General features: G+C 38.2%; 4 protein-coding genes across 5 annotated transcripts in view; 3 read left to right on the plus strand and 1 right to left on the minus strand.

The window, feature by feature from the left end:
- The first annotated feature begins 200 nt into the window (after nt 1-200).
- On the plus strand, nt 201-4,597 carry nono (non-POU domain containing, octamer-binding). 2 transcript variants are annotated; one of them, XM_056747280.1, is made up of 10 exons: nt 201-328; nt 955-1,102; nt 1,341-1,534; nt 2,224-2,525; nt 2,600-2,695; nt 3,005-3,201; nt 3,376-3,560; nt 3,665-3,695; nt 3,878-3,957; nt 4,034-4,597. In XM_056747280.1, the coding sequence occupies exons 2-10, from the start codon at nt 955-957 to the stop codon at nt 4,127-4,129; spliced, it is 1,329 nt and encodes a 442-aa protein (XP_056603258.1). In that variant the 5' UTR covers nt 201-328; the 3' UTR covers nt 4,130-4,597. The 2 variants fall into 2 exon arrangements, with proteins under 2 accessions (XP_056603258.1, XP_056603259.1); XM_056747281.1 differs by having other exon boundaries at nt 4,037-4,597.
- A 272-nt stretch (nt 4,598-4,869) lies between these two features.
- Nucleotides 4,870-6,336, minus strand: tnfsf10l4 (tumor necrosis factor (ligand) superfamily, member 10 like 4). Its single transcript, XM_056747282.1, has 5 exons — nt 6,062-6,336; nt 5,823-5,939; nt 5,688-5,733; nt 5,479-5,562; nt 4,870-5,402 (listed from the first exon to the last, which is right to left on the minus strand). The coding sequence occupies exons 1-5, from the start codon at nt 6,233-6,235 to the stop codon at nt 4,987-4,989; spliced, it is 837 nt and encodes a 278-aa protein (XP_056603260.1). The 5' UTR covers nt 6,236-6,336; the 3' UTR covers nt 4,870-4,986.
- Nucleotides 6,337-7,268: 932 nt separating this feature from the next.
- On the plus strand, nt 7,269-20,968 carry aifm1 (apoptosis inducing factor mitochondrion associated 1). Its single transcript, XM_056746557.1, is given in 20 exon segments — nt 7,269-7,451; nt 10,748-10,878; nt 11,009-11,108; nt 12,045-12,071; nt 14,590-14,805; nt 14,912-14,974; nt 15,221-15,375; nt 15,735-15,781; nt 15,783-15,863; nt 15,994-16,084; nt 17,383-17,467; nt 17,547-17,623; nt 17,997-18,105; nt 18,311-18,418; nt 18,825-18,913; nt 19,005-19,145; nt 19,262-19,404; nt 19,820-19,944; nt 20,077-20,261; nt 20,372-20,968. Coding segments are annotated over 20 exon segments (2,133 nt in total). The 5' UTR covers nt 7,269-7,363; the 3' UTR covers nt 20,444-20,968.
- A 2,629-nt stretch (nt 20,969-23,597) lies between these two features.
- Nucleotides 23,598-27,148, plus strand: part of glra4b (glycine receptor, alpha 4b) — a 35,435-nt gene continuing 31,884 nt past the window's right edge. The window contains exons 1-2 of the mRNA XM_056746344.1: nt 23,598-23,683; nt 25,780-25,907. Coding sequence (XP_056602322.1) covers nt 23,613-23,683; nt 25,780-25,907 — 199 coding nt within the window. The 5' untranslated portion in view covers nt 23,598-23,612. The remainder of the gene's footprint in view (nt 23,684-25,779; nt 25,908-27,148) is intronic.

The following is a 27,148-nucleotide window of genomic DNA, read 5'->3' on the forward strand; positions in this document are numbered from 1 at the left end:
CGGTTCGACAATGGTCGGCGCTATAAAATTTCAATCTACGCCGCTCGCTTGTCACACGTCACTTCCTGTCTCAAACAACCTATGGAATTTCATAAAATGGTTCAAAAACGACGCCGACCAATTAAACGCTTGAACTGTCCTTGCGTCATTTTATTGACGTGAAATAAACCAATAGAAAACAGCACAGCTCAGGCCGGACAGAGGAACGCCGGCCAATGAGCAGTTAGAGCAGGCAGCAGGTTGCGGTGTGAGCTGTTCCGCCCATCTCCTCTTTGTGATCGACGCTGCGTGTGTTTTTGAATCGGATAAAAAAAGACTGTGTTCGAAGGTAAATAAGTGCGTTGTGTTCATATTATAGCATACGATGCATGCTTTGAATTTTGCTTTAAACGTCTCGATGTATATCGGCTGGACACAGGCCTGTCTTGCAAGCTGTGTTGAGCCCGACTAAGGCTCCGGTACAGTTAACGTTAGCCAAAACGCTAATTAATTTGAATATTAAACATAAAAAAAACATACAGTACGTTTTAAATAATAATATTACAACATATTGAGTATTAAAACTAGATTCTTAATAACGAACAGATCAGTTGTTGGACCACACGATGTATCGAAAACATCACACATAAATCATATGTATAACAAAGACAACAATTTACACATAAGAAGTCAGACTCTCGAAATGACTAATAGCACTAACAAAAATGTAACGTGTTAAGATTGTGGGATTGTTTGTTAGTATACTATTTACGATTGTAATAGTTACTCTACCATTTAATTGCGTGTTATTTGTAAATGCATTGATTTATCAAATTTGGATTTATTGAGTGTGTACTAATAAAATAACAGAGGTGTCTGAAACTCAGCGAATCCTTGCATCAGCAAGAATGGTAAAGCTTTCTGATTTTAGCATGGATATACAAATTGGCTAAATACAATTCTAATCTTTATTAGATGCAGGAAAACAGAGGACATCGTTCAGAGCAGCAGAACCACGGTCCTCCGCGACAGCAGCCCAACCCCCAGCAGGAACAACAGAGGAATCCGTCAGGAGGCGACAGCAATGGCCAGCATACTGATGCTGGAGATCCGAGCAGCTCAAGTAAGCAATCAGAGTTTAGGTTAATAATACCTACCATAAAGTTTTACTGTGTTGTTCTTATACCCACCTTGGACACAATACTGACAGCATGCTGCAAATAAAATATCTGATGAGCAACAGTTGTGTTGCCTAGCTGGACTGTTTGAATGTTGCGGAGTTGTTGTTTTGTTTTTATGTACAAAATCATAAGAGCATCTAGATTAATATGAACCCACTGACTGAAGATATTCTTCTACAGATGCTGGATTTACTATAGACCTGCAGAACTTCAGGAAGCCAGGAGAGAAGACTTATACGCAGAGGAGCAGGTTGTTTGTGGGGAACCTGCCTGCAGGAACCACAGAGGAGGATGTGGAGAATCTCTTCTCCAAATATGGCAAACCTTCTGAAGTATTCATCAACAAGGACAGAGGCTTTGGCTTCATCAGACTGGTGAGTCTGACCAGAAATAAGATTTGTTTATTCCTATTCCTAGATCCTATTTTGTTCTTAATCCTTAATGGTATACGGATTTTAATAGTTTTATGTAAATATTAAATACTAATATCCTTACTTTTTCTTTCTGCCCAACATCATCTTTTGGGTTAGATTTTCTTAAAGTGATAGTTAACCCAAAAATGAAAAGCCTCATGTCATTTCATACCTGTATAAATTACTTATTTCTGATGAACACAGAGAAAGACATTTGGAAGAATGGTAGCCATTTTCAAGTCTGTGACATCATTGCTGCCATAGTATAAGGAAATGGTCGTCAAAGGTGCCCCAGAACTGTTTGTTTTCCTAAATTCTACAAATTGTCTCACTTTGTGTTCAACGGAACAAAAAAGATGCAATCTTTTTTGTCTTACTTTGGAAGTGGATGATGTCACTGAACTGAAAATGTCTAACATTCTTACAAATAAATTAATAAAATACATTTACATAGGTTTGAAACAACCTGAGAGTGAGTAAACGATGACAGAATTTTCATTTTTGAGTGAACTAGCCCTTAAAAGATTAAACTTGTGCATTTTCAGTTTTTTCAAAGTTTAAAGGTTCTCCAAAAACAAGGGACTTATGGATCTTGAAGAATGTTGACTCAAAGTTCGATTAACCCTGACACGCTTCTGTTCCTTCATTAGGAAACAAGGACCCTCTCTTCAATTGCAAAGGCAGAACTGGATGACTCTCTTTTCCGCGGTCGGCAAATCCGCGTGCGTTTTGCCACCCATGGTGCCGCACTGACGGTCAAAAACTTGCCGCAGTTTGTGTCCAACGAGCTCCTAGAGGAGGCCTTCTCCGTGTTCGGCCCGATCGAACGGGCCATTGTCATCGTGGATGACCGCGGCAGGCCATCTGGGAAAGGCATTGTGGAGTTTACCAACAAACCCTCTGCTAGGAAAGCTCTGGACCGCTGCACAGAAGGAGCTTTTCTCCTTACAGCGTAAGTCTGCGTGTCTGCAGCACTTTAGGAATCATTTTCATAGTTGCTTGTTTAACTTTGCTCCCCATATGCAGATTCCCCCGGCCTATTACAGTTGAGCCGATGGACCAGGAGGATGAAGATGAGGGACTTCCTGAGAGACTTGTTAACAAAAACGCCTTGTACCACAAGTGAGTTCTTTGATATTTTCATGTGCAAGTCTGCTAAATGACCAAAAGTAAGTGATATGCTGTCATCCATGATTTGTAAAGTCACTGAAATTATGTATTTTATGGATCTTTGAATTCAAATATGAAATAAGTCGTCCATCCATAATGATTAATGTTTCTTTATTTAATTGTTATAAATGATAGAGCACTTAGAGCAAAATAGTAAATGTAACTCTCACAGTTGTCACTTGCTGATGTAGATGCATTTGTATTTTGTTGTTTCTAAGTTTTTTTAACCTGCAATCAACATTCATTCATTCTGTTTATCAGGGAGCGTGAGCAGCTACCCCGGTTCGCCCAGCCTGGCACATTCGAGTACGAGTATGCAATGCGCTGGAAGGCACTGATGGAGATGGAGAAGCAACAGTACGAACAGGTGGAGCGAAACATCAAAGAGGCTCAAGAGAAACTAGAGGTTGAAATGGAAGCAGCGCGACATGAGCACCAAGTCATGCTGATGAGACAAGGTAAGTGATGTTCTTTTAAAAAATAACATTTCGGACCCTTTAAAGCCAAGATTACTGATGTTTCTTTTGATGAATGTAGAAGAGAAGCTTCTACACATCTTGATTTTTTTGGGGGGGCTTGAACAAAATTAAAGTTAAGCCCTTCGATTAAGTTAGAAACGTCTCTTTCTTCAGATCTCCTGCGCAGACAGGAGGAATTGAGGAGAATGGAGGAAGCTCACAACCAGGAGGTGCAGAAGAGGAAGCAGATGGAGCAGCGTCAAGAAGAGGATCGACGAAGGAGAGAAGAGGATCTTCGTGCCCACACTGAGGACCTGATGAGGAGACAGCAGGGCCAGGGAGGAAACTTCTCTGAGAAAGTAAGTCTAAACGTCCTGCATTGGCCATGATCTGCTGCACTATTTACACAGTGATATATTTTTAATCTCTGATGACTTGAAATAATGGTTGTTTGCTTTTTCAGAGAGATGCAGATATGAGGATGCAAATGGGAGGTGAGAAAGAGTTGCAGAAACTTATACACATTTGATTAAAAAAGACGCACTCTAAACTTTTCCTTAAACCAATGACTTTTAACACATATATATATATATATATATATATATATATATATATATATATATATATATATATGAGTAATGTATTAATCTCTGCTTTGCCTCCATTTGGATGAAAGGTCAGGGAATGGCCGTGAACAGGAGCCCCATGGGTGGAAATACCGCAGCAGCAGGACCTGCCAGTATGGCTCCCAATGAGGTACAGATCATTTCCACATACATTCAGCCCATCATGCAGAGAATACAGTGTATGAGCTCTTGTCTTTTTTCTTTAGCAGGGTTCTGCAAATAATCCTGGTGGTTTGCCTCTTCCTTTCCCCCGTCCTGGACCTCCTATTGACTTTGGCGCCAACAAGCGCCGCAGATTCTGAGACCATCTCCTAAATGTTTTTTTTTTTTTTACATACTGTAAAATATTTTTAAGTAGATGTTTTGTAGAGCCTTCGTGTGCATTGCAGAAATTGGATTTGTTTGGGCAAACATTTTAAACATAGAATGAAATAGTTTTAAGTTACCCCTTAAAATTTCTCACCCCCAGGAGCCTCAAGGGGCTGTTTCCAGAAACTGCGTCCAGTTCTGGCCGATAAATTGGTGAAAGGTCCTTGCAATGATTACTCTGAAACCTTCTCACCCAAAGGGGAGTTTTGTGCAGGGGAACAGGCCCAGGGTGAACATTCAGCATTGTATAGCTCCATTGTTCCTTTTTTATTATGTTGTTCTGTTTTTGTAATTACACAGCTGTGATCATTTCCATTATAGACATTAGATTTTGTCTTTGCCTCTGAAACGCCTGCCTTCCATACAACTTGAAATAAATGAATTACTACATGTTACATACAGTCCAGTGTTGCCGACAGTATTATTGGGTAAAATTACAAACAGTTTAAGTATTTGTATTTTTTTGCGCATGAGACCTGTTAAAAAAAGCACAATTTATGCACCATTAACAGCACCAAAAGGAAACTTGCTGCACAGTCCTCACAAATACAGAAAAATGCAAGGATAACCTTTTGATAAGGACCCATTTAAATGTCCATGAATAAATCACTGAGAATCTTGCTCACTGAGAAAATCCATATGTATGAACTTGCAAATAAATGTGCTAAGTTGATCGTCTTGAAACATTTATTTAAATGTATTTATATATTCACAATATTCATGTGTAGGACTACTTGGAAAAGAATATATTTCATACAAGTTTAATTTGTGTGAATAGCAAGCGTTCTTGTTAGTTTATCATAAATGCCCCAAAGTAAGTTGACTCCAGATGAAAGCGCAAGGCGCTCATGTTTGACACGTACAGGGAAAGCCTATCACCCTTTTCCAAGCGAAACAGCGCTCCCTGGTGACTGGAATATAGCTGTACACCTGGACTGCCGCTCATGCAAGGGGTAACTACGGCTTTTGCGAGCATCACTGGCCACGAATAAGACGCTGTCCTTTTGTATAAGTACTGCCCAAAATGCAAACCATTTCCTATGTGTGTTTCGAAATGAACCTGAGCGAAAACGAAGTAAATTCCGTCTTGTGGCACTGCTATTTCTCCGCTGGGGCTGAGGCGCATTAAGCCCTCCTGGCTGATTTGACCCTTCGTGTTGTCCCACTGAATACGATGCAGTGTAGAAACCACGTCTGCAGACCCATCTGGTGAAGGGAAATTTTGTGCGTTTTACACAATGGGAAAGCAGTGAGTTGTTTCAGATGTTGGGAAAGGTCTTACCCATTTGCGGCCCCTGAAACTGCTTAAGTTCTTGTTTTGCTCCTACGTGCACGGCTGGTTTAAAAACATCGGTGATGTTGTGTTCTGTAAAATACAAAATAATTGCACTTCAACTGACATTGCTAATATGAATAGAAACAATCTAATTCATTTAATAGTTATCGAGTGGGAATAAAAAGTAGGCTTATAGTATTATAAATGATATTTACCTCCTAAAGACTCAAGTAGAGAATTCTGTATGTCCAACAGCAATCTCTGCACAAAAAGTATTTTACATTCAAAATTGAGTAACCGATTTACATTTCTCGATGTTAAAATGTTTTAAGAATCTTGATTGCAAATACCTGTTGTGCACTTCGTTGCAGTTCTTCATTAAACAAGTCACAACTTGAGATCTGTCGACTTGTTGTTTGGGTGAGATCTGAGGAAAGACAGTGGACTGGATATCCTGATTCACCCGTCTTTAAAATATAAAGAAAATAGGCTAGTTAAAACCGAATGCTTTTTTGATTTTCGTTTTCTCGTAAATTGTTTGAATGTCTTAAAAATATTTGATTAAAATTTGGGATCACAAGAAACTCACTCTCCGAATATCCTCCCAAAAATTAAAAAGAACACACGCCGTGACAAACATTTCCGTGCCTAATAATAAAGTCAGAACCAAGAAGAATATGTACTGTCCTCTTGCATGTTTGTTTTCAGATGGGATTTCGTCCAGCTGGCAATAATTGGGACTGATTTGGAGGTTTGATGTCATGTTGCGAGGGTGTTTTGCAGAATACTCATGACAGAAAGCGAAAGTAATCAAAGTCTGGTATCCTATCCGAAGTCCAATGTCTGTGTGTGCTGTTTTCTGCTCTTCCGCACATAAGTTTGTTTTCCACGTTGGAAAGTCCCATATAAAAGCACCGCCCACTTTATGCCTATACAACCTGCTTGCATCCAATGTAATTGAAAACTTATGAGCACTTAAGAAACAAATCTAGAAACACAATTCAAGCAACGCATTAGGAGATTAAAAAAATATTTATTGTCAAAGGTTGTTTGTTAAGACTAGAGAGGGAAATTATTTATATGTTATTTTATTTTTAGAAGGGTACAACCAAAAAAGGTTACACACTGAGAAATTCATCCAATTACAATTTACGATCTCATTCCGCTTCAGCGGCACAACAAATGATGACATAATAAGTCAATAACACATTTATAAAATCTTCATGAATAAGAAAGAAAAACTATTCCATGTTGTTTTATTAGGTAGTTAAATCTTGATTTTTAATTTATTTTTTAACAAAGAAAATAATCAACATTGTGGGTGCATTCAACAGATCAAATACAGTCTTTTGATACCTTTTCCCAATGTTATTGCATTCTGCACCCCTGATTTCATTTCACTGAATGTTGTCATTGATACGTTCATATTATTATTATTATATGTCGTTTCTTCTTAAGACGTTTTGAAAATGAATGAAAAGAAAGAGTTTACAATTATTACAAATATTTATTCTACATGCAATAATATTCAAAGTAACTATTAGGTTATTTAGAAAACAAAAGGTGCAAGATAGATACAATAATACAAAAAACAATTTATTGCAGGACGTGAAATGGGCGGAATCTTGTCACACGACCTGTCGCGTGTGTAAAACGAACTCTACAAACAACCAATCATCATTGGCTGACGCTAATATAATATAACAGTCAGCCACACAAACCAATCATCGAATAATCAGTAAACTCTGCAGCCAATCAGTGCGGGGAGAGGGCGGATCGTCAGCGCAGACCGGAATCGCTTGCAGTAGCTCATCTGAATGACCCGAGAAGGTCTCCGGCCTTGTGCGTTGAGCGTGGTGGTGAACTTTTCCAGGCTATCATTATCACAGCGATGTTTAAGTGTAAGACCGCATGGAACAAACTGGCTCCGCTGGCTCGGGCCTCATCCACTTTGTGTCTACAGAATGCAAGAAAATCAGGCAAGTTAGCGACTAAAACAGTGGCTCTGTGGATCGCCTGTAAACTTAGAGATCTCGTTTCAATTCAGTCTAGCAGAAAATGCGTTTGACGTTAATCATTAAACACTCAGGGCAATACATGGATACGATAACTTCTCAGTTTCATGCGTGCTGTGCTGTGCGGTAACTGTTACCGTCAAAATGTTAGGTTGCGCTGTCTGCGGTACACAGTCGTGTCAATGTTCCCCACGCTGTCACGCACATCACCCTTAAACAAATAAACTGTAATATAATTGCTTTGTATGGACATTCTGTGTTAATTTATATATTTGATACAACAGGTACATCATATAAGTGTTGTAATTCTGCCAAGGTCAGTGTGGCGTTAAACTTGCACTCTGGCTAGTTTGTGACCCAATGAACTGTCAATCAGTAAATAAATAAATGAATGCTATGCGGATACATATAGTGAGGGAAATGTATCACTATGGAAACGTTAATGCCTGGATCAAATTACAGGGTCCTATGCCCGCTTTTACCCTCCTGAGAATCTTTGAAAAAATCGTGTCCATGACTTCGATCGGGTCAGATGTTCGGTCCAGATTATCGCGTAATGTGAGGCATTCATGGAGGATCATTTATATTATACACTCAATACTTGGTTGGGCCTCCTTTTGCATGGATTACTGTACCAATGTGGCGTGGCATGGAAGCAGTCAGCCTGTGGCACTTCTCAGGTGTAATAGAAACCCATGTTGCTTTGACTACTTCATGCTTCCTTCTGCTGACAAGCTTTATGGTGACGCTGATTTCAAAGATTCTCTCTGTCTGTGCTGCAACCAGATTTTACAATCGGTCAGGAAATTAAAATTCCTTTAAAGCTGCAGTCCGTAGGATTGGCCTCTTTGTCGCCATCTCCGGCATAGACATATATAATTAGGGATCACAGATGTATCGGCAGTCGATAGTAATCGGCCGGTATTGGATTAATTTAACACCATCGGCAATAGCATGAAAAAGGCTGATACTGATGGTTTATTAGGCCCTTTTGATTTCCGTGAAGCGGAAAACACTGATGGAAAGTAGCAAACACGCCAGAAAGGAACGTTACCGCTGAACAGCTTATGAAATTCAAATTATAATTGTATACTAATAATTATTCAACTGCTGTTTAAATATGCAGTCTGCTTGTTCTACGTGTGAATGGGCGGTGTGGTTTTGTGTAATGTACTGTAGTGGACTTTTTAGCATCTGGTGGACGAGACCAATGCGTTTTTAGAACAGCGCTGATCTAAAAGAGTTTACCTCAGGTGCATTTTACCGTTTCATTTGAGTGAAGCTGCTGTCAAACTTTGCGGCAAGCCGTCAAAATTGAAGTCAAGTTAACCTCATAACAAACCTGCTAATAAAAATGTACAAAACTCGTAATTAAATGCAAGTAGACTTAAAACAAAATTAAAAAACATAATATGTGAGATACTGGTTCATATTAACATAGTTAACTTACTTAAACACCACACAAAAAAGAAAACACAGAATCCAGAAAAATAAAAACAGAAAAATGGAATTCGGGAAAAAGTCAAACGGATTTGCCAGGTCCCTGGTTTATTAGTTAACTACATGGAGTTGGATGTCAAATTTGAGTTCAAGTTTTTAATAAAATATATATTGGATAGCAAAAATAACCTTTGAAGATTGCAATGTTGTCTTATTGTATTTTTATCTTAACTTACATTTGCATTTAGGCACATTTACAGTTATTCCTCTCTTAAAATGTTAAATGGATCCAATTCATCTTCAGTAAAATTAATTGAATGCAGAAAAACTAGCTAGTATTGTATAGTTCTGTATGCAATTGACCCATATCGGAATCGGCCAATAGTTATTTGTTAAAATCAGTATCGGACGGTATCGGCCCAAAAAATCCTATCGGTTCATACCTATATATATATATATAATACCTAGACGTGCCATTGTCTGCTGGATTATACGTCAATGCAGATGACATATTGGTCAGGGCAAAAGCCAACTATAAACGCATACAAGTGAATGTTGGAGCTGCGGTTTTCTGCTTATAAGCACAATAACGGTTTAATTTCTCAACTAATTCCAATACTTTTATTTAAACTTGTAATACAGAAACTTTATGGCTCCAGTTAAAGATGGTTAGACTTGAATTTTGTAATGCTGAACTGTGAAAACCCAAGCTTGTCAATCATTCATTTAGGCTTAATAATTCTGTAAACGTCGCTAATGTGATGTAATTTAAGATGGATAAAATGCACATGATTACGACACAGCTCGTTCACTTTAAAATCTTGCGAAAACCCGGTTGGGTATAATTATATTTCATACTATTTATACTGTCTCGCATACATGTTTTACTGCTGATATTGTTTTACCGGATATATAAAAGAGCATGTGTTATTTTGGAATTCTATAAAATTATGAGCGAAACAGCCATTTCACCAGTAATTTTTTTTGTTTTTTAGAGATGTAAATTAAATCCGTTTACCTTGATTGTTCTGGATGATTCAAATAAATCTCAGAATCTTAACATGATGTATTTTATTATAATACTTCCAAGTGTGGTTATTTTAATCTGTTGCATGACCTGTGTATATCCCTAACATGGCCTATTACTGAACATGGTGCCAACTAGTGGATTCTCCTGATTAACAGGTTAAATTAATGTACATTTCACAATTCCTTACGACAAAGATTCATTTACATCAACTACAGAGATTTTAAGTACCTAGGGACATGATACATTTTTACTCTACGTATATCGTAAACCATTGAAATGTGTTAAGAAATTTAAACATAATTGTGCTTTTAATGCCCAAAAAGCTCAGCTCTCCCATTGGCTTCTATGAGTTTAGTGGACCCTACCTAATATGTCGGCGCCGTTGACATATTGCAGCTGCGTCTAGGTATATATTATGTCTTTGGTCTCCGGATGTTTCAAGCAACTCTAAAGTTCTGTCACCACAACGGAAGGCCCACATCTCTACTCATTAGATTGGAAAGTGGAAAAAAGGCGTCAAGTGTTGATTTTTTTCAACATAAGAAGCACGCAAAACGCTCCCTGCCAACTGAAAATTATTCGAGAGGCATATCTAACATAAAAAAACGCGCTCTTTCTGATCAGCCCTTGTGACGTGACCTACAGCTGCAATCTTTCTTTTGTGCAGCTTAAGTTCTTGCTGTGTTTAGATTTAGCTTTATTACAATCCAATGAATCTAAAATATACCCCTTTTTTATAAGCTTTATGAATTTGTTGTTTTGTAATAAATTTGTTTCATGATCCACTCAGTGCTGAGACATGGGAGAAGGCTGGAGATGATGCAGAAGGCCCAGATATCATCAGGGTCAACAGGAGGGGGCGGGGAGAACACCCTTTATTATGTTCTGGTTGGAGCAACATTTCTGGGAGCAGGTATTTATGTGAGTATGCCTTTATGACTCGTTTTCATATTTCTTGCTTTCTTGTACTGTAACTGAATAAAGGCAGCATTTATCATTCAAAGATGTACGATTCCAGCTGAGTGTTATTTGTTTGTTTGTGTCTTTGAAGACCTACCGCACTGTCTCAGGGGACAAGGAAAGGTATAATGAGCGTATGATAGAAATTGCCAGTAGACCAAAACAAGGGGCACAAGCAGATGAGGCTGTAGGTAAGTGAACACAATTGTCACGCGTATATAGACTAACAAATACACTCACCAATGAAAAAATAACTGGCCTAATTTCTTAAGCAGTTGTGCTTCTGTGAAGCTATTTTTCTTTTCTTTGAAAACACTTAAATAGTCCTGGTTTGTGCCTCTTTAAGCGACATTAATTTTAATTAAAACCAATGATCTATATAAATGATTGGATTATTCATGAAGTCATTACAATGAAGGTAGCGCTGCCATGTTGGTATGTCCTAACTATCCTATCTATTAAATGAATTAGGAGTTATCACTTAGTAATGATAAAAATGACCTTACCAGTCCTGGTTTTATATCTAAAGTCTCACAGTACATTCTTACAATGCAAATGTCTTAAGCATGTAAATGGTTAATTATTTAAAGTCTGGAATTTTCCCGTCTTATTAGATATAGAGTGAATTACGTTCATGTGTATTACAGTGCGTATATATCAGATCAGCAGTCTAACGGGACACCTCAACATATGACACATGTGCTTATTCTGAAATCTTAATACAGATAAAAAGAAGCTGTATATGTCATGAAGCTTTTATTTTAAACATTTATACATGTGCGGTTACAACAGTGTGCAATACACACCTCACCTTCTATACATTGATTTCTATACGCCACTATTCTGCCCAAAATAAACATAAACATTGAAAAAACATCAGAAGTAACACACATGTGAACTAACAATTTATCGCGTGCCTAATAAGCTGAAAAAACGGTTATTTTAGATTGTCATTTTGACTAAGTCAATGGAGCTCTCTGTCAGCTGGGTATACCAAGATGGCGGCGCGATCGCTTCCGTTGGCTTCACCTCCTGCCGTTGATTTAGGGTTGTAGGCGCAACACTGACATTAATATAGATCGGTGACTGAAACCTGTCATACTGTTGTCTTGTATTTTGTGTTTTAGCTCAAGTTGTGGCAGAACCAAAAGAAGGTGAGAAGCCATTTAAACAGCATCTTTCTATCTTTATGTGTATGTAACGTATGTATGTGCATATTGACCACAGAGCATTTCCACTTCCTGCTGATTGGCTAATTGTTCAAAAGATGCCTTGTTTAAAGTCTAATGCAAGCCTAAAGGTTTAGCACAAGCACAAGACACCTCAGGAAAATCTCAGCTTGGACTATAAAGATCACTCAAAAAAAATCCATATGAACAATCTTTACATAACCTACCAAGTCCCCATGAAATCAAAATTTACCTTACTTTGTTAGTGCACATTCCTAGTTTTGTGGTGAAGAATTCAACCATCCAAATCAATCCACAAAAAAAATATTTTAATCTTAAAGTGTAGATGCCTCTCTGATGATGTCATTCTTTTAACTCTTTAAACAAGAGCCTTGATAAAATTTTGGTTTTATAGGGAATTTGCCAGTTGTGTGAAGAATGTTTCATTTGGGCTTTCTAAAAATGATCTTTTTAATCAAAGTCTAGCTGTTCCTAAGGTGTCTTGTGCTTGTGCTCTGTGGTCTTAATATGGCTAAATTAATGAGATGCGCACATGCAAACACGGGATAGTCGACATTCCGTGTGAGCGCAGTTACAAGCACAGAGTGTTCTACTCGTGCAGTACGAGACCCCGTAGGACATATTAATTAATCTGAATAATGATTTATGTGACATGTTATGTAGAATTGTGTCATTTCCACAACAATATGGTTTGTGAAATTTCACAGAAATTTGTGAAATTTCTCTGTTTAGTATATTCGGCTTGATTTGAGGGTGGTACATATTACAACAGAAGCTTGTCATTTTAGATGCGTTTAGATATGCATGTAGAAAATGCATGTCACTGCATTCGCTGACAGTTTTTGCTCCTGTTGCAAGCCTATGTGTTTGCAAACATATTAAAGAGGATTTTTCACAAGGACCTGTTCTGTTCAATGATCAAGTCAACTCTTGTTTGCATATCCATCAACTTTTTTTTTCATAATTGTATAAGGGTATAGGATTATTGTGCTAATGTTGAGTACGCAAGGAGAAATTGCATCCAATGTTTATCTTGCAGCTTCAAATGACCAAATATTGTATATTGAGTAAAAGCAGTGTTTTGTGAATATAAACATTATCATAATTGCTTTTATGGTTATATGCACTTACTAACTCTATTCGTGACTTACTGCTAATATTCTTAGAGCAGGTTTGGCTGTTTAGCTATACTGTTGTGTTTATTCTCCACGGTCTTATTATTTCTTTCCTTTTGGCTTCTGTCTGACCAGCTTGTGTCAGTTTTAAGTTTACATAATTCTTAGGATACCATATGTTGCATGGGACATGTTTGTACTAAACACTCCTAACACTTTTTTTAAGCGAAAAGCTTAAGCCTAGCAATTTTTTTCTGAATGGTTTTGTGGTAAAACATCTGACTAACTATTTATGGAACAATTGTTTCAAGTGTTTATTACACAGGGGAACTTTACTTTATGTAAAGAATGTGACTTCACTTGAGAATTTATTCTTAGGTGATTTGCCTTTTGGGTAACTCCATTGACGTTCCTCACCCAACTGAGTGAAATCCATTGCTTTTATTATAAATTATAGTGAATTCCTTTACAAATTGAGAAGGAAATATGGTACAAATGTTGGGTGTTTCAGCTCATTAATGGTTGGACTGAGGTGATGTTGTATGAAGTTCTTTCATTGTCTTTGTGAACACTCCTGAAAGTCTTCTCCTCCATGTTTTACCGCTCCATTGTCTTTCTTTGCGTCACACATCATCAAACCACAACAGCCAACCAAACCTTATCTCAAGGACATCATTATATTCTTTCCTTTTTAACCATTCCTCTCACTAACTATTGTTACTGTTTTGTACTCGCTGTTTTGCTTGGTCGTTGTCCATTTCAAAATATTTGGAAAGATATTTTGACACTTAGATTATCCAGTTGGTCTGTAGATGATCCGCCAAGTATCCTGCCTGCACAATGCAGCTGAAGCTTTGAAGATCTCAAGTTCTGGAAAGAAAACAGTTTCCTGTTTATTTTCAAGTTGCATTTGTTGGTCTTTTTGATGGTCACCAGCAAACATGGACCCAGCTCTGGAAATCAACAAATACAGGGTCATCCGCACTAACAACCAAGAATGGGAGGATAATTGCAACAAAGAGGAGAATGTGCATTATGATAGCCGAGTTTGTTGCGCTCCCAAACCCTGAAGATCCTGTCGGAATCCTTCACCTTCATCAGATGTTTTCACATCCATCCAGAACTATTTTCCTCTTCCTTGTGTTTTACACTTTTCTACACTTCATACTCATCCCCATATCCTGGAAAAGGATACTTGCTCTTTCATCAAAGGAGCCAACCCCAAATGATTCCAAACTTTTCATCTTTTCTATTCATAATCGGCATCAACTCTGGAATCTTAAAGCATTTAGAGAGTCCGTTTAGAGTGAGATTTTTATTTTGATGCTTTGTCAAACATATATGTTCTGCCCGTTCTGTGGAATTAGAGGCGATTGCTGAAGCTCCCACATTGGAACCTGAAGAATATGCTGTCACGGAACCATCTGTTGCAGAACCTACTGTATCGGAACCTGTTGTTGAAGAGCCTGTAACGGAACCAACTGTTGAAGCTCCTAGTTCAGAACCGGTTTTAGAATCGCCTGAACCGGACAATCCAGAAGTTAAACAGAGTGAAGAGCCCATAGCTCCTGTTCTTGAAAGTGGTAAGCTTGACACATCTGCATGGATCCAGGATTTGGTAAAGGAACGTTTTTTGTTTGAAAATTGAAGTTAACGTCTTTGCTCTCCTCTTACATCGGGGTTAACAAGCTGAGCCAGCACCGGTACCCATCGCTGAACATGTGCCAGAGATTTCACCTGATTCCGAGAGTGGTAAGAGTCCAGTTTTAACTGGATGGGAACTATTTAAACACAATGGCGATAAAGATAGTGATAATGACTTCATTCACATATATGGGCACCTATTTCATCTTTTTTAGATTGTTCCACTTTGTGCTTTTTTTTGGGAGATTTTTCTTGTCATTCAAAATTTGTCCACGCAGTTATGGCCTTATCTTCTGTCACTCAGTGTTTGGGGATATTTATTTGTTTTTACTAAATTGCTCTTTATTTGACCAGCTGTGACCGCTGAACCTGCTTCTGCTGATGTGCCCCCTGAACCCACTGCCGCTCACTCTGATGTCCCTGAACACGCCCCCTATCTGCTGATTGGTGGAGGCACAGCTGCATTCGCTGCAGCTAGATCTATTCGGGCATGTGATCCTGGTGCCAGGGTGAGTCTAATGTTGTCTTAATAACATTAATGTAGAAAGTGTGTCTTTTTTTTTTTGGAGGATTTGTTGACAAAAATGCAAAATAGTATACATGCAGTAACTGTCTACAGAATGCGCTTCGTAAACATGTTTTTTTCTTCGGCAAAGAAGTGAAAACATGACGACAAGTTTGTCCTGTTTTAGTTGCCGTAGTTCTTCGAAAGGGAGGGTGGCGGGGTGAAGTGAGCCATTGGTTGCAATTTTCAATAACACCACTAGATTCCTCCTAAATCTCCACATTGCTCCTTAGCTTTCTGTGAATTATTAAAGATCGTTCAAAATGTTCGACAAGGTTTTAAATGTGTTTGTTACACATACAGGTGTTGATTGTTACAGAAGAATCTGACCTGCCCTACATGAGACCCCCTCTCTAAAGAACTCTGGTTCTCAGATGACCCCAAGGTCACGGAAACGCTGCGTTTCAAACAGTGGAACGGCAAAGAGAGGAGGTGTGTGTCTGAGTGATCAATCCAAAACCACACACGTCTCTGGTGTTATAGATAACATACTACATCCATTACTTCTTTAAGATTTAATTCGATTGTTTGTAAAAATTGTTATTTTTTGATTGTTTTTCAGTATTTATTTCCAGCCTCCATCATTCTACATCAGTCCTGTTGATCTCGCAAAGGTGGAGAACGGCGGTGTGGCTGTGCTCACTGGTCGTAAGGTAAGAAACCCACAGGCAAAAAACTCAATTCTCAAGATTGTCAGATATTTCTGCATTCTGTTTATACACACAAATATGGGTCACTCTCTCTCATTACAATACGAGTGATATCATGATGGAATGTCTATTGGAGATCTCAGAACTCATTCCTGTTCACAGCCATTTAGTTTTGCATCTTAAAAGTATTTGCCACATTCGGATGTTGGTAGAACCACCGGTAATATCTCACAAAATGACCACCACAAAATACATTTCTCAGTACTGACTTTGCATTTGTCCACACAGATACATTTCATCATTGATCCGGGCTGGGCAGGATGCCCGGATCAGATTTTTTGCCATTCCCGCTAGAGCTGCACGATTAATCGTTAAAAGATTGCGATCTCGATTCGAAATTAATCTTGCACCAAATAACAGACCAACATACAAAGTAAATACAGCCTGACAACAAAACTGTTCTTATGAGTGTCTTTAAGGATTGGGATACATTGTTCTGATAATGCTTCATATCTTAACTGGACATGTTTGAAATGAAACTAATGATTGTAGTTTGTAGTGCGGAGAAATCCGAGTGAGCGCTTATATCCGTCATTATGTTAAAGCACATCATCAGAGCGTGTGGGGCTTATCACTGTATTAACACTAATAGAGAAGCTGCGCTATTAAAGCTTTTCGTCAAAATGCCCTTCATTTCATGTTTTCAGGTTATTTTAAACTGTTTACAGGTGAGAATACTGCGTTTTTATGTTTATCAGTAGTGTCTTTCTGTAAAGACCACTTAAAGCGGTCTGTAGATATCAGGCAAATGTATAAAAAAAAAGTGTCACAGTATGAATTTGTTTTACAGAGAAAAAATATTTCATATACAAGTTTCTTCAATGCATTTATACTTTTTAGGAAGTTAAACGTTTGCATTTAAAGTAAAAAAAAAAAAAAAAAACCTTAGTTTGCTTATGGAATTTGTGGTTAAACATTTCTCACCATAGTAACTGTAGGTTAGCCATTCAATATGTAATAATTTTGAAGCAAAGTCCAACATATTACATACCTTAATAATTTTTTTTTGTCAAAACCTCTAGTAAATTATGTATTGCTTTTAGTCATCATTCAGAATCGCAATCTCTGTTTGAAACAAAAGAATCGGGATTCTCAATTTATCCAGAATCATGCAGCTCTAATTCCGGCGTATGAATAAGAAATTGCTCAGTGAGCAGGAGGAAGTGTTTTATTGATGCAAAACTATGTGGAAGAGTCGTCCTGATCATAACCCTGAATGTATGTTTGTGTCCACTGTGTAGGTGGTTCACATGGACGTCAGGGGAAATAAAGTCAAACTGAGTGATGGTGCAGAGATCTCCTATGATAAGTGCCTCATTGCCACAGGTGAAACAAACTTACAAGATAACCAGCAATAGAGTGTATAACTATGTGCATTTATACACATTCCTGTGTGTGTGTATAGGTGGGGTACCTAGGAACCTGCAAGTGATTGAAAGGGCAGGAGCGGAGGTGAAGAATAGGACAACGCTTTTTAGGAAAGTATGTTGACCTAAGTCTTTTAATGCTAACTGGTTTAGTGTCATATTAAAACTAATGTATGTTGACTTTAAAAGTCTCATCAGTTTCGAAGACTATAAGTCTTATCTACGTTTACAGTTTAAGATTTTAAACTTTAGATAAGCTCTTTTACCTTCAACCATCCTTTTTAGATGGTTTATAAATTACATCAGTGTTAAGCCCCAATACTGTCTGTAGGGGGCATTGTTCAGTAAAACATTTAGTGTAGCGTTTGTACAATTGGCAATAGAAATGTCTGTGTAAATAAATGTTTTAAGGACTACTCTGTTTTATGTTGTTTTATATGTTCCTGTATGTTCCTAGATAGTCTAACTTTCCTTTGTCTTTTTGGAAGGTTGAGGATTTTAGGTCTCTAGAGAAGATCTCCCGAGAAGTGAAATCCATCACAATCATTGGTGGAGGTTTTCTGGGTAGCGAGCTGGCATGTGCCATCGGACGCAGATGTGAGTTTAAATAGTTATTCATAACCTTATGTTATAATGGGTTGATATATATATATATATATATATATATATATATATATACATACATACATACATACATACATACATACATACATACATATACACATATACATATACATATACATTTATTATGTATATAGTTTACTCATTCTTTCGCGTTGCGTTCATTTCTACATTGGACCAGCCGCTGATCTTGATTTAGAGGTGATCCAATTGTTTCCAGAGAAGGGGAACATGGGAAAAGTTCTGCCTGAATACTTGAGCAACTGGACCACTGAGAAAGTCAGAAAAGGTGAGAGGGTCATCACAACATATCTCTTATTTTATTAATATTTATAATCACAGAAAGACACAATTTGCTTTTTTATTTGTATGCAAGCAGTATAATGTAAATCATTTATATTTGGAAATTTTTCAGAAAAATAACTACTCTTGTTTCAAAATGTATTTAACGCTTATCCCAACCTAAATAAGCAGAGACAACTGTTAGTAAACCATTTGCATGTTCACTTCTTCAAAAATGTGAACACATGCACTGTGCTATTGAAACATCAGTGTTTGTTTGATATGCCTGACATTGAAACATCGAGTCCACCAATGGTATGAGTTCGCCAAACAATGACAGTGTGTTCAGGAAACCTGTTTGAACAGATTGACGTTTTTAAGTTCAGCACCGCTAACCCTTTGACCTTTTGCAGAGGGTGTGAATGTCATCACAGACGCAGTGGTTAAAAATGTGAACTACAAAAATGGCAAACTGGAGATCAAACTAAAGGATGGACGACAAGTGAGTTTGCCAGGTTATCTTTTGTATTATCATTTTAGCTTGGAACGAACGGTGATCAATTTATTAACTTCAATGTATATTGTGGCTTTAGGTGACGACGGAGCACATTGTGGCAGCAGTTGGTTTGGAATCTAGTGTGGAACTAGCCAAATCAGCCGGGCTGGAGGTGGACTCTGATTTCGGAGGGTACCGGGTGAATGCGGAGCTCCAGGCTCGCTCCAATATTTGGGTGGTACGTATGGCATATTTCACAGCAAAACAGAAGATACTTTTTTTTACTACGGGGTTCTGTATTGGTTGTTGTTTTGAAATTGATTTGCTTCTAATTGGAGCACATTTGCATTCTAGGCGGGAGATGCTGCATGTTTTTATGACATCAAACTGGGCCGTAGGCGTGTGGAGCATCACGATCATGCGGTGGTCAGCGGTCGGTTGGCTGGAGAGAACATGACAGGAGCCAACAAACCCTACTGGCACCAGTCCATGTTCTGGTATGCATGCAAGGGCATGAATACTTTACTCACTTTATTCATATTGTGGATGCTATCAGAATGTACATTTTTGCAGCTTAGTTTTTGGACTGGAGAGTAATGGCTGGAATACACTACAAGATTTTTGCCCAGATTATTAGTCTGGAGTTGTTGCAGAAAGTCTGGGTTTTTATGTATTGTTTTCTATGTAAACGTTCAAAAAGTCTGCAAGGGAATGATGTCTAGTTTTTAAAAAATCTCTTCAGATTTTAAATCTTGTAATGTATTCCAGCCTTTAGTTCTGAGTTGCACAAAATTTATGAATTACAGCAGTCACTTTAATCAAAATCGACTTACTGATTTCTGTATATTTTATAGTACATAAAATATCTTACCGGAATACTGTTATACTTACAATGTATGTCCTTGTCTACAGGAGTGATCTGGGCCCAGATGTGGGGTATGAAGCCATTGGTATAGTGGACAGCAGTCTGCCCACCGTAGGAGTGTTTGCTGAAGCCACAGCCAAGGACACACCAAAAGCTGCGACAGAGCAATCAGGTACGCAAACATTTGCTAACACATAGATCACTGCGACAAAGGATTACCGCTTCAAGTGTCAGATTTTCAGTCCTGAAAATGGAGTATGATGAACAATCACTTCATTCGTTTTTTTATCCACCCTGGCTATAGGTACTGGCATCCGCTCTGAGAGCGAGACTGAGGAAGTCGCCGGAGCAGTGAAGGCTGCAGCGACGGCCCCTCCTAGCCAGAAGGAAGGGGATTATGGGAAAGGAGTGATTTTCTACCTGAGGGACAAAGTGGTGGTCGGTATCGTCCTGTGGAATGTCTTTAACAGAATGCCCATTGCAAGAAAGGTAAGCGGAGATGTTTTTCAGGCTCTGTTCATCCATTTTTATTTAGAACCTGCTTTCCTGTTTCTCATCTGGTAGATGAGATCATTTTTCTTTATTCTCTGTGTCTGTAGATAATCAAAGATGGAGAGGAGCATGCAGATCTGAACGAGGTGGCCAAGCTTTTCAACATCCACGAGGAATGAATAATCTCACTCATTTTCTCCGTCCACTCTGTCAAGGAAACTCATTTTACGTCACTGTGAAGTGAACTTGTGAAAAGACACACACACACACACACACACACATACAGAGTACAAACACATGCTGGATTACATTAGCCTGTCGTCAACAGTTTTGGCCTTGGACTCTGGGGAACAGGACATGTAGTGCAGCTTCCGAGCCTCAGGGTGGCACTGTGGTTTCATTATGGTTGTGGATTTAATACATTTGTACTGCTCTTCTTCTACTGAACAAATTCTACATTCTTTGTATTTAAAGTTTGTTTTCTGTGATTAGTTATTTTTCTGTTGTGATCAATAAATCGAATTTCATAAAAGTGTCTGTCAAATGCGTAAATGTAAAACCAGACCGGGTTGTGTTGTAGTGGATGCTTTCCAAAGGAACAAACCCACAAACAAATGTGTCTGACAAATGGCAACATATTTTCTGTAAGCAATATTAAAGCAACAGGTTCAATTTGAAAGCTAAATAAAATGTACATTACTACATTTTCCAATAAGATTGTGCATGTGAATCCAGTTTCAGAGCTTGCGGTCTAAAGTGCTTGGGATTGTCAGAGAAGATTTGCCTCTGTTGTGTGTGAACGCAGACTTGCCTGAAATGGATGTAACCCTGAGGGTTTGACACGTGTAAAAGGTCATCTCAATATGTTAAGACTCATTACACCTCCAACGTCCTCCGTGACAGACGTGACCTATTTCCACACGCACCAGTGCTCTGATTTGCAGGCCAAGTAATAGGAAATTACTCACTGTGTGACGTCCTTCTGCAGAGTGATAGACATGAAGAGCAATTCTGCTCCTTGAATTCTGAATCATTCGGTTATTTTCAGCGTGTATTATGACTTGACCACTCATCAAGAGAACAACATTCGTTCATGGTGGCAAACCCAGCATTTTATTTTCTTGTTTTTACAAGGTAACTTGGTACATTTTGATGGATGGTTGCCTTCTGTAGATGAGAATAAATCAAATGTTTGGACGCCACAGAAACGCAAGCGGTTTCTGTTTGCTGAGGACTCTGATGTTCCCTCAAGCATATGAATATGGGTGGATGGTAGTGACCCCTGCACACGCACACAATATTCTCCTCTTTTAGGCATCAGCTATTCTCACTTCAGAATGCATGAATGTCTTAAATCGTTGTGCTGAAATCAGATTTTAATATGACGAATGATTCATGATTGGTTTAGACTAATTCAAGAAAAGGAACGGTGGAGTGTGTGTGAGTGATGGTCCACTTTTATCTCGTTTCTTTTCCGGTTTATGTGGTTCCTCCTGAGGTCAAGTCTCCATTTTAACACGTCGTGGACATAACTGTTGTGTGTGTGTGGTTATACAGAGAAACTGGGTCTGTTTTCCTCTGGTTTGGTTTACTGTGAAGCAAAAATGCATTAAAATTAACACTGGCCTAGTTTTCTGCTCTGACTCAACATGCACACACAGCTCTGTCTCTAGCTTATTTTCTTGTTGCAGTCATTTCTTCACCGTATTCACTTGATTTCTCAAATTATTCCTTATTTATTGGCTTTTTTTGTGCCAGACTGATACGTGTCAGTTTTGTATGGGCATGTACCTGTAGTAAAGTTCCTCTTTTTTAATTATGAAAGCAATGGTTTCTTTAGGTTTCTTTACACATCTGAAGACACTTATAGCTTCCAGCAATACAACAAACAATATATGTCAAGCAACCGATTTTGTCAGGTTATGTTCTTTTAGTGGAAAGATTTTCTCCACTTGTTAAAATAGAAATTAGAAACTATACAATTTTCAAGGAAATTCTTCCCATTAGCGTTATTGACAAAAAAAAGATTTTTTTCTAAATTCCGGTAGTTTCTGTAACCTCACATATGTATTATTTTTGGCTTTCAAATGCAGATAGGGTTTCTATAGCTCCTCGGAGCATGCACTAGCAACGCCAAAGTCATGAGTTTGATCCAGGATTGCACATACACAGATACAAACGTATAGTATCATGTTAGTCTTAAAGAGTACATAACATGAGATCATGAAAATTACATTTCATGCAGTGTGTAATGTTGCCGTGTGTGAATGAAAGCAGTCTGCCAAGTTGTAAATTCGAAGGTGAATGAAAACAAGATTATTGGCTCAGAAAAAAAGGAGTCGACTCTGAATCACGAAAACGACTCATCCCTAGTCCGATTTGCGAACCGCCACGGATTTACGTCACTACATATAGTCACCGCCTAAATTCTGCTAGGACTTCATGTGAACTCTTCACTCAACTCCCCAAAAACACTGTAGCTTGTGACCCTCATTCGCGGTAGACCAATCACAGCAGACAACGCTAGTAGAAAGGAGGGGATTAGACAGATGAATTGCAGAACGAATACTTTGAGAGTCAGTCAAAAAGTAAAGTAAAAATTACTATCTATTATTACGAAATAATGTTTTTACACCTTCTATGTACATAAACTTGTTGTTGGACACTCCATTAACCAAAGTAGCACCTTAAAAATCCCTAGTTATGTAAAGAACAGAAATTGTAACTAGTTGAAATACACTTTCTTATGACTTATGAAGTGGTGTCCAAAGATCTGAGATAACATCGAAGATGTAGATTCATTTACCTTTTTTCTTCCAATATTTTTCAATATACTATAATTTATAGTAAAATTGTACCCAGCAAAGAATGCAAAATAAAACCTGTGGACTTCTCTGTGTTGTATACAGTTTGTCTATCGAGTTAATGTCATCATGCAGACCACAAGCAGATTTCCGAAGAGTTGGATAGATGGACAGTTTTCCGTCTCTTGCGATGCGTCCCGGAATGTGGATCCGGAGCCCCTCAGGTAGAGTCGTGTCACAGTTGTTTATTCTTCTAAAAGTCATTAAACGCATCTTACGCCCTGTTGCCTTCTCCCCTCTCCGTGGTATAACCACACCTCAGGCTAGCGTGTGGCCAGAGAGAGTGAAAACATGAGCCGAAAGACCCCCTAGATGCTCATCTCTGAGTGTGCCCGTCTGGGGATGCGGTGTACAGTCAGATGCAAGTGAGGGAGAGATCAGACAGCATCAGCATGGGCATCCTGCCCCTCCAGAGCACATCTGCTTATTGAGCGTTCGCCACAGGACACCAGAGGAGAAAATCGGGCAGCTGAGGAGTGAAAGGATGTTTTCTCTATTGTGGAGGATCCTGTTGGAGCTTTTCCTGGTTTTGTGGATTTTTGAGGGTGTCATCAGGTGAGTTTTACTTCTTTTATTTCCTCATTTTTTTTATTAAAACCATTAAGAAAGGTGACTATATTGTGTATGTTTTAGTCGTTTGTATGTGTTTAAATTTCTCTACATGTGTGTGTTTGTGCTTTTGTGTTAAGCAGTCCAGAAGCCTTCATGGGTGATGGGTTTATTTTAATCCTGCAGAGCGTTCTTGTGTTTGGTTCGTGTGTTTGCCTGGGTGTTTGTTAGCCTTTTGTATCTGGGTCTCTGAAGTATGAGGTTGAGACGTAGAGACAGCTCTGTTTGAATTCACTGAAACAACAGATTTAAGTTCAAATCCACATAATGAGATTTCACTATTATTATCTGGAACAAGTCGGCGTTCTAGAGTGACAATAAGGGCTTCACCTGAGGATGAATTCATTGTGTCTCATTGTGATTCCTTATTTGTTGTGCGAATTTGACACGGTTCCGCTCACAAACAGACAGGAAAATTGCAGAGGAACTGGGCCAGAAAATTTCTCTTAATACAGAAGAAGATTTAAAGTGTGGGGGTTTACGGCGCCTGAGAGGGCGTGCTGTTGTTTACCCCTTTTAAACTTTTACTTAACTCTCGCTTAATGAAATATTAACAAATACAACGACCCACAATTACATCCAGACCAATAGAGATGACACTGTAATACAGGCAACACACATATAAACAGACAAGAATAGTGTTAAACTGAAGCAGGTGCTGATAAGGTGTTCACAATACTTACATGCCTTACATTGCTATACTATACAAAATGTCCCGATACCAAGTAGTATCAGGATGCTGTGCAATGTTGTGGAAATTCATAACTCAGATCTATAAAAAGAAGCCATGTGTATTTCCAAAAGAATTTCCAAAATCTAGATGAAAACAGTTCAAATTTGGAACTGACTGGGAAAAAAAATCTTATATGGCATAAAGCAATCCACATGAAAAAACTATACTTTACCTATTTAGTGTGTACTGCAATGCATAATATACTTATTATGTATTACTTCACTAACTGTATTTAATGTGTACTACTGTACTTTTTAGTATAAAACATTGTAATAAATGCTGTGGTATACTTTAATATTTACTTTTGTCTCAAAAACATAATGTCTAGGAATTTTACCAGTTTGCTATAGAACGCTCACCTCAAGATGATTCTGTCATTTCCTTTCTTTCTTCTGCAAAACACAAAAGAAGGTATTTTGAAGAATGTTAGTAAACAAAAAAACGTTGGTCCCCATTCACTTCTATTGTATGCACACAAAACCAATGCAAGTGATAAGGTCCAATGGTTTTCTGTTACCAACATTCTTTAAAATATATTGTTTTGTGTTCTTTGGAAGAAATAAAGCCATTACATTAAAATTACATGAGGTTGAGCAAATGATGACAGAACTATCCTTTTAAGTATTAAAGGAGTAGTTCACTTTCAAAATAAATCTTCACAATAATTTACACACCCCCATGTCAACCAAGATATTTATGTATTTGTTTCTTTAGTTGAAAAGAAATGAAGGTTTTTGAAAAACCTTAACGTTGCAGGATTTTTCTCCATATAGTGGACTTCAATGGACTCCAAACGGTTGAAGGTTAAAATTACAGTTTCAGTGCAGCTTCAACGTAACTGCTTCGAAAAGGTCACGCTTGACGTAGGAGGTAGTGCAGAGTCAGTGTTTTCAAGTTGAACGTGCAAGTTTTCAACATAATTACGTATTACGCGAAGTCATGAACTCGCATCGCAGAACAAAGGAAGGCGAGCATTTGTGTTTATAAAGCATATACATTGTTGTTTTCATCGTCTGGTATGGTTTAAAGCTCTTTGAAGCTGCACTGAAACTGTCATTTTGACCTTCAACCGTTTGGAATGTTTTCATCAAAAGCCTTTATTACTCTTCATCTAAAGAAACAAATACATAAACATCTTGGATGACATCGGGGTGAGTAAATTATCATGAACAATTATTTTGAAAGTGAACTACTCCTTTAAGAATCATGCTAAATAGAATCAGTGCAAGAATTTGATATGAAATATGCTGGGGGAATCTGTTGTGGAAGGGTGTTGATGTTTCTGAGGTGAATTATCTATCTCTCTCAGGTGTGTTTTTAGTAAAGAGCTCAAATCTCCCAGCAGCAGGGTGAAGCCAATGTCACCATCTGATTTCCTGGATAAATTAATGGGGAAAACTTCAGGATATGATGCTCGGATCAGACCCAACTTTAAAGGTATGTGATCCATTTGCTTTAGTGCAATGCACATTTCTGTTTCTGCAAAAGGAAAGAAAAATATTTATTTTGAACCGTTATGCTTTAGAAAATTGTTGTCTCATTGCTTTTGACTTCTGATTCTCTCTCTCTCATACTACTCTTATTCTCACTTTCTAACCATGACTTTCTTTCAGTGATATTTTGGTGATTTGTGAAACATCATAATAAAACACAGAACATTGGTAAAAATCGCTGGCGTTGCTTAATCGTACATAGATTGTTTTTGTGGCAGGAACTCTGCACAAATGGATGGCCTCAGCAGAAAATATATTTACATTCTTTCTGAGCTTCACATGTAGAAATAGTGCTGCAGCCAGAAACACAGAGCAACATAAGAGCTCATTAAACTATGTGACCGTCCCGTGGGTTCTCCAGTCTATTTTTTACCATCCTCACCTTCAGAAAGATTCAACATTCAACAAGAGACAATGAAAGGCATTCAGAGCGGAAACAGATAGAACCTAGCACACAATTTTAACTTGCGCGGTGATGAAGATGATTTCAGAAACATGCAGGATACGGCTGTCAGCTCACGGTAGATTTCGCTCTGTAGAAAATGTCACAACAGACACAAAAGAATCTGTGAGGGGCAGTTTCTCCATTGGCGTCAGGGCCGTTTGATGTGCCTTGCTGTCTGCTTGAGTAAATGTTAACCCAAAGACCTAAATGCATTATTTTTCTTTCTTTCTATTTTTCTTACTTTCTTTCTTTCTTTCTGCTCTTTCGTTCTTTCGTTCTTTCTTTCTTTCTGCTCTCTCTCTCTCTCTCTCTCTCTTCTCTCTCTCTCTCTCTCTCTCTCTGTCTCTGAGCTCCTGTATATTTCATGTCTGTTCCTACATCAGGCATGTGGCTGTCAGAGCGCGTGAGGGAAAGTCCCCTCTGATCAACTATAAATATCACTAATGTTATGAATGTTTCATCAATAAATAAAACACTGCTATGAAATATTTACTGCAGACATTTCACAGCCACTGAGTTCTAATTAACGTATTGACTGAATCAACATAGCCATATGTAGATGTCACTTGAAGTAAATCAGGCATTTCACAGTTGTCTGGTTCACTAAGTGTTTCTTTTGTGCGTGGGCAGACGCTTGCGTGCATTAAGTATGTTTTATGTAAAAGCATTTGATAATACTAAAAATATTTTGTAATTCATTGTAAGAGACATGTTTATCATAGACATTGAATCCGCAGGTC

Source organism: Triplophysa dalaica, chromosome 4 (assembly GCF_015846415.1).
Source record: "Triplophysa dalaica isolate WHDGS20190420 chromosome 4, ASM1584641v1, whole genome shotgun sequence".
Classification (NCBI taxonomy): domain Eukaryota; kingdom Metazoa; phylum Chordata; class Actinopteri; order Cypriniformes; family Nemacheilidae; genus Triplophysa; species Triplophysa dalaica.